The 7,705-nt window shown below is 39.7% G+C and overlaps 1 protein-coding gene across 1 annotated transcript; it reads left to right on the forward strand.

The window, feature by feature from the left end:
* The first annotated feature begins 5,493 nt into the window (after positions 1-5,493).
* On the forward strand, positions 5,494-6,611 carry LOC122304251 (ethylene-responsive transcription factor ERF017). Its single transcript, XM_043116410.1, has one exon. It carries the CDS (start codon positions 5,692-5,694, stop codon positions 6,304-6,306), a length of 615 nt encoding a protein of 204 aa, XP_042972344.1. The 5' UTR covers positions 5,494-5,691; the 3' UTR covers positions 6,307-6,611.
* Positions 6,612-7,705: the final 1,094 nt, after the last annotated feature.

Raw genomic sequence — 7,705 nt, forward strand, 5'->3', positions numbered from 1 at the left:
ACATGATGAACATCAATCAGGCCTTTGTTGACATAATCTCTATCGAAATGGAGATCAATGGCAATTTGCTTCATCCTAGAGTTAATTACTGGGTTTAGACTGAGTTGAGCAGCCACGATATTGTCACATAAGATGAGTGGAGGTTTCGAGAGACGTAAATGAAGCTCGAACAGTAAGGATGTGATCCAAGCAATTTCTGAGGCGGTGGTTGTAAGTGCTCGATACTTAGCTTTGATTGATGAACGAGCAATGGCCCATTGCTTGCGAGTGCTTCATGATATTAAATTATCACCAAGAAAAATAATATAAGCTATGGTGCTGGACCGGTCATCAAAGTTGCCTGCCCAATCAGCATCGTAGTAAGCCTGAAGTGTGGACGTACTGTTTCGATTAAGATGAATCCCATGGTCAATTATGTGTTTGAGGTAGCGGAGGATTCGTTTAGCTGCAGTCCAGTGAGTAGCAATTGGTTGGTGCATGAATTGAGCTAATTTGTTGACTGAGAAGGCGATGTCTGGTTGAGTAAAGGATAGATATTGAAGGGCACCAATGACCTGTGTATTTAGTAGCATCAGTAAGAGAAGAGCCATCTTGGAGCTTGAGAGTGATACTTGTGCTCTAAGGAGTTTGGATGTCTTTGGCACCATCCATCTTGACTCAAGCAAGGAGGCCACAAATGTACTAGTGTTGGCTGAGAAACATTCCAGTAGATGTGGGAATAATTTCAATGCCAAGGACAAAATGGACAAGACCCAAGTCCTTAAGAGAGAAACGTGTGCTGAGCTTGTGGATGATCGAATGAACAAGGGAGGTGCTGCTGCCCATAATAAGGAGATCATCAACGTAGACTAGGAAGTATATAATATGACCATCTGCATGATAAATGAATAATGAAGGGTCTGATTTGGACTGAGTGAAGTTTAAATCAAGAAGAGCACTTTTGAGCTCATTGTACCACACACGAGGGGCTTGTTTTAAGCCATAAATGGATTTCTTCAACCTGCAAACATAATGAGGAAAATTTGTGTCAATAAATCCATGGGGTTGCTCCATGAAGACATCTTCTGCGAGGGTGCCATGTGGGAAGGCGTTATTGACGTCGAGTTGGCAAATGGGCCAATGATGCATAAGAGCAATGGAGAGGATTGTCTAAATAGTGGTAGGCTTAATAACTAGACTAAAAGTTTCTATGTAGTTGAGGCCAGGACGTTGATGGAAGTCTTTAGCGACAAGTCGGGCTTTGTATCGGTCGATGCTGCCATCAGGCTTCCTTTTGATCTGGAAGACCCACTTACACCCAATTCGATTTTGAGAGGATTGAGGAGGAACTAAGTCCCATGTACCAGGCTTAACTAAGGCCGTGAACTCTTGTGACATGGCGTGGCTCCATTGAGGATGTTTTAGTGCTTGACTGACACAAGTTGGTTCAAGAGTGTCGGGAAGGGGGTGTTTGGTGACAAGGTACATGTGTTTAGGCTTGTAAATGTTATTCATAGATCTAGTAGTCATCCTATGAGAGGGAGGGGGTACAGGTGCAGCATGTGAAGAGGGTAGATTATTGTTATCAGAGGAAAGAGTTGGTAGAGGTTGTGAATTGGGAAGATAGAGTATACCTGGTGATGGTAGTGCTAGATCTGGTGGTGCAGGCTAGTGTACTTCAGGCAATGTGAGAGATGGAGGCACCTGGTTCACTGGCGGGACTAGTGGGATAGAACCAAAAAATTCCACAACAGCATGTTGGTGGCTGTTGCATTCAGGAATAAGAGAAAGCTGGTGACCAACAGAAGTGGAGGAGAAAGGAAAGATGTGCTCATCAAACACGACATAGTGAGAAAGGTAGAGGCGACGAGTCTTGATGTTGAGGCACTTGTAAGCACTTTGAGTGAGAGAAGAGCCAAGAAAGACACAAGGAGTGGATTTGGGATCGAGTTTGTTACTGTTATATGGTTTGAGCCATGGATAGCAAAGACAACCAAATGTGCGGAGCTTAAAATAGTTTGGTTGGCGAAAAGTGAGAGATTCAAAAGGAGTCTTGCCATGTAAGAGAGGGGTGGGCATGCAGTTAATTAGATAACATGTTGTTTCAAAAGCAAAAGACCAGTAGGACAAGGGAAGCGTAGAGTGATGAAGAAGAGTAAGACCAGTTTCGACGAGATGACGATGGCGACGTTCAGAGACACCATTGTGTTGGGGTGTGTGAGGAGGAGTTGTAAGGCTGGTGATCCCATTTTTAGCAAGAAAGGGGCGGAGTTTGAGGTACTTGCCACCATTATCAGTATAGAAGTGTTCGATGTTGGTGTCGAACTGATTTCTGATGTAATTTTGAAGATTAATGAAAACGCTTTTAACATCAGATTTTTGCTTGAGAGGGTAGAACCAAGTGAACTTTGTGAAATGATCAATGAAAATAACATAAAAACGATAACCATTGATTGATTTAATTGAAGATGGACCCCACACATCCGAATATATGAGTTTAAATGGCTTAGAGCTAGTCATAGACGATAGTGAGAAAGGTTGTTGGTGACTTTTATAACATTGACAAGAAACACAAAGACTTTTCTTTCTAACAGAGGATTTGTCTAGAGGCAAGGCAAAGGAGTGAACTATTTGAGTGACAACTCTCGTGGAGGGGTGACCTAGCCGCGAGTGCCAGCCATCAAAACAGGTGCGAACACCAACAAATGCCACTGGTGGGTGCACAAGACATGTGTGGACTGAGGCATGTAGTAAATTCCATCCTCACATTTGCCATGAAGTAGATGCACCCCTGTGGTCAGATCCTTCACAGAAAAAGAGAAGGGATTAAATTCCATAGAGCAATTATTAGAGGAGGTAAATTTATAAACAGAGTTAAGATTGCAATGAATGGAAGGAACACAAAGAAGATCTGTAAAAGCAAAGGTTTTGGAAGGAGTGGAGAGATTAGTAGAACCAACGTGTGTGCCGTCCCCAATGACAACCTCATAAGATCCTTCATATTCAATATGCATAGACATATCTTGGAGTTCGGATGTGATGTTATGAGATGCCCCAGAGTCAAGCATCCAACTGTTGGTGGCAGGTTGTGGCATAATAGTACAGTTAGCTTGTGCCAACACATGAGGAAGCTTTCAACATTCAGTCACAGTGTGACCATTAAAGCCACACAATTGGTAAGATTTTCTTGACTAGCGGCCTCTTTGAGTAGAATTAGCAGAGGAGTTGTCGGTGGGCTTGGATTGAAAGGAGCCACCAGAATTGCTGGACTGAGAATATGCTTGCTACTTGTCGTTCTTTTGAGAAGAACGATTATTATACTTGCGTTGAGAGGTATTAGCTGTAATAATAGGTGGATTGGAAGCATGTTCCAGATGCTTCAAATAGCACTCATGGCCGAGGAGAAGGTGATAGAGTTCTTAAAGGTGAGAGAAGTTGCACGGGTGTGAATTGGGGCAACAATCTCCCAGTACTCTAGGCCAAGACCATTGAGAATTTATAGTGTAATATCATCATTTGTGACAGGTGCATCAATGAGTGCTAACTCATTTGCGATGTTCTTCACAGAGTGAAGATATTCTATGATAGACCGAGACCCTTGTTGAAGAAGAGTGAGGTCCTCCTTGAGTTGCATAACACAAGTGTAGGAACGACTAGCATAGAGTCGAGTGAGGGTCTTCCATGCTTCCATGGACGTCTTAGCAGTAGCAATGTGAGAGACAACACCCTTAGAGACACCAGCAAGGATAGCGTTGAGCAGGAGCTTTTCCTGTCGTATCCAATGCAAATCTGCAACCTTAATAGCGGCCTGGTCAGCAATGGAGGAACCACTAAGAGAAGGATAGGGGAGGGTACCATCAAGATACCCCATAAGGTCGTAACCAATTAGTAAGGATTTGATCTAACATCGCCAAGCATGACAGTTGGTAGGTGTCAGCTTATAGGGAGGCTGAGCAGCAGTGTTTACAGCAATGAAAGGCGTAGAACTTTGAGGATTAGAAGAAACAGAAGTGTTGTTGGTGGCCATAACAGAGAGGATCTGCTCGTTGAAGCTTGTGAAAGCTCCGATACCATAAATATGATATATTTTGGAAAGTTACTCATTTCCTTGTATTTGAGATCAGTATAAATAGATACAAATATAGCTGTACAATGTAACGGAAAGACAAGATTTTAGGAACTAAAGATTTGTACGACGGTTACTAGAGAGCTTTACTGCACTAATCACGTTGGAGACAGCAGCAGAGAATCATGTAGTTGGAGGTGGCAATCTTTCCAAATCTGATTTTTGTCCATTATCTCTTATACACTGCCTTTACATGGGGAATGTGAGGTAGCCCGCCTGCCCATGCAGGGGCAGGGTAGATGGTGGCGGGCCACCGCTGCCCACCCCTAGTAACAGATAGAAGATAATACTCCAATTACATTAAAATTATATTCTCTTACAAATTGCTATACTGATAATAGATATCATCAAGCAAACCAATAATAGTTGTTTTGCATCTCATAAATCAAGTCTAATTTTTAATAAAATTTCATTATATTAGATTTAAATATTATTATCATTTTTAAATTAAAGTCCCAGCTGATTAATAGATAGCTCATCTTAGGCAACAAAGAGGAATATTGCTACTCATTATTCGACACCTCACACTTTACATATTTTAATTTTAATTTTAATTTATTCTTGTTAAACTAATTAAGTTATTCTACTTATTATTCACACACCACATACTTATTATAAAAAAATAAAAAATAAAATAAAATAAAATAAGTGTAGGGTGTAATGTATAGAGATGACAAATAGAATTCTGAGCAATTTAGATAGTGAGTTGAGATGAGATAAGTTAAAATAAAATTTTTTGAAAATAAAATAAAATATTATTTTAATATTATATCTTAATATTATTATTTTAAAATTTTAAAAACTTATAATAATAAAATGAGATGAAATATGTATATATATATATATATATATTTTATCTAAACATGGCCTTATTCATATTATTTAACACGTGTAAAACAACCTCAATCCTTCGTATGGCGACGGAGACAGATTGAGTTGATGCTGACGCATTGGTTGACGTTAATTGCATAAACCCAAATCTCTATTTTTATATACCAAGTGTGTGTACTTGTTTCGAAGTCGAGAACTTTTACGTTTACCCGCATGCATCAGGTTTTAATTATAATTATTTAGTCATTGTGGGTGGCTTAAGCTACAAACGAAACCTATGAGAAAATCTCTTAATTATTTTTTTTATGTAATTCTTTTTTGCACAACTTCTTTTCAGAAAAGAAATAAAAAGGGGCACGTGGAATATTAAGATACACATGCGTCAAACCAGTGTTTCCACAGTCGCTCTCCCCGCGTACGCTGCTTCAATACAGCTACCCTCGCCCTGCCACGTGTACACTTGCTTGCGCTTTGCGGCTTCCTAAAACGCGCCTCTCGAGTGTTGAGTCGTTGACCTCCTTCTTACTCCCAACAACACTCATTCATATAAATCTCCAGCCGCAAATCCCATGCTCTCAGACAGCAAACCACAAAACATCCTCAGCAGATCGAAGAGGATAAACAAAGATTCAAGGGTTACCTTGTAGTGTAGTTTGTTAAAACTGAACACTTAAGTAACCTCCTTAAAGTAAAGAACAAACAGATTTCTTCTTTCTTGTTTGTTGTTTGGTTTTTTGGGGTTAGATTGTTGGCAGATGGTGAAGCAGACCACTGAAAAATCAGCTGAGCGAAGCGATTCCAAATACAAAGGTGTCCGGAAGCGCAAGTGGGGAAAGTGGGTGTCCGAAATCCGGCTACCAAATAGCCGGGAAAGGATTTGGTTGGGATCCTACGACTCTGCCGAGAAGGCAGCGCGTGCTTTTGATGCTGCGCTTTTTTGCCTGCGTGGCCGCACAGCGAAGTTCAATTTTCCTGAGAACCCACCGGAGATCGCCGGTGGGCGTTCTCTCACTCCAACGGAGATCCAGGTTGCGGCGTCTAGGTTCGCGAACTCGGTCGAGCCTCCGAAAAGCAGCCACTCGGATCCGACGGGTACCCACTTGTTAAATGAGTCGGCGTCACCTTCGGTGTCGGAGGGGACTGTGCAGATGGGTAGCGACGCCACTTTGGACGGGTCGTTCTTGGACTTGTTTAGGACAGTCGGGTCGGGAAATTACGCAGCGGATTACGGAATATTTCCGGGTTTTGATGATTTCACGAATGAATTGTACGCACAGCCTTTGCCTAGCTTTGATTATGGAGATCAGGAAAATTCTGATGGCATTATAATTGAGTCGTCGTCGTCGTCGTCATTCCTTTGGAATTTCTAGGGAGACGACCCGACAGGTTAAAATGGGTCAGAGGTCTGGACAGTTTTAGTTTTCGGAGCTAGTGACCAAAATTCTTTTAACCCGGAAGGGCCAAATTTTTTATCCGGAGCTGCTGATGGTGTAATTGAATCCGGATATGGATGGACCAAATTTTTTAGGGACATCTTTGCAATAAATAAAATTTAAAAATTTAGTTTTAAGTTGTAAAGAAGGAGGAGATGACGTAAATGTTGATGTAATTCGGATCACTCGTTTTGTATGGTTGCAAATCGCAATGAATGGATATTTCCCACAAATTTGAATAATTTGCAGAATTATTAAAGTAAACTGAAGTTCATTCTTTCTTTCTTTCAAGCACGTTTTTGCTTTTCTATGGGTACCACCTACAGCGCACACCATGACTGAACCTTTTTTTTTTTGCACGTTTATAGTGTCTCTGCCCATCTCCTCTTCTTTTAATTAAAGCTACTCCCCCCATCACGGGCCAATCTGGCACAGAAATCTTGGTTATCAATATATTTTCTTACTCAAAACAGTTAAATATTAAATTAATTCTCCTGGTTTGTACTTTCTTATAATTTAGTTAGTTTTTTTTATTTTTTTATTATTTTTATCATCTATCAAAATGTTACATCAATAACAATAATTTTGTAGTTTAAAATGTCATATCAATTTCAATCAGATCAATCATTTCAAATATACTATGCATAGGTAGAAAGTAGTAATCGAAACATGAATGATCTCACATTATATATTTCATTTGTAGTATATATTATAAAATAGTGTTGTTTAAAATATTATAAAAAATGACGTGTATTTATTATTATTAATTAATCTGTCCACCTGTAAAAGATATTGGCCTACAAATACTGTCTATCTATAAAAAAAAAAAAAAAAAATATTTTTTACATTCGGCAGATGCAGTCGGCGTGCAGTCGGCTGTAAAAAAGTGAATTAATATGAGACCTACATGAAAAAAAAATTTATTTTTATAACTTTTTTTTATTCATGTAGGTCCCCCTGAATATAAAAAAAAATTTTTATAATTTTTTTTTATTCATTCCATACAGTCGACTGCACGCCGACTGCATTTACCGACTGTATGTAGCAAAGTCCAAAAAAAAATGCTATACTTGAAATGAGACATTGGATGAGCAAGACATCGGCTTGGGTTGTGCAACCTACACCATGCATGGGATGGTGTTCCGCGCTGCCAACTCTGGCACCTAAGCAGCACTTAGGTTATACGTATTTAGAGCACTCTCATTAAATTATACAAATGCAAATCTAATGGGGTGTTTGGCTAATAAAGCCTTAAAATGTGTAGTATTGAATTATATAAATGTAAAAGAAAATGACTTTTTACTACAGTAAATTAGTGTAGTGGGTAATTTTGATA

Source organism: Carya illinoinensis, chromosome 3, assembly GCF_018687715.1.
Source record: "Carya illinoinensis cultivar Pawnee chromosome 3, C.illinoinensisPawnee_v1, whole genome shotgun sequence".
Taxonomy (NCBI): Eukaryota; Viridiplantae; Streptophyta; class Magnoliopsida; order Fagales; family Juglandaceae; genus Carya; species Carya illinoinensis.

Excerpts from the sequence above, each read along its gene's own strand:
- LOC122304251 (XM_043116410.1), top strand. The coding sequence starts at position 5,692 with ATGGTGAAGCAGACCACTGAAAAATCAGCTGAGCGAAGCGATTCCAAA.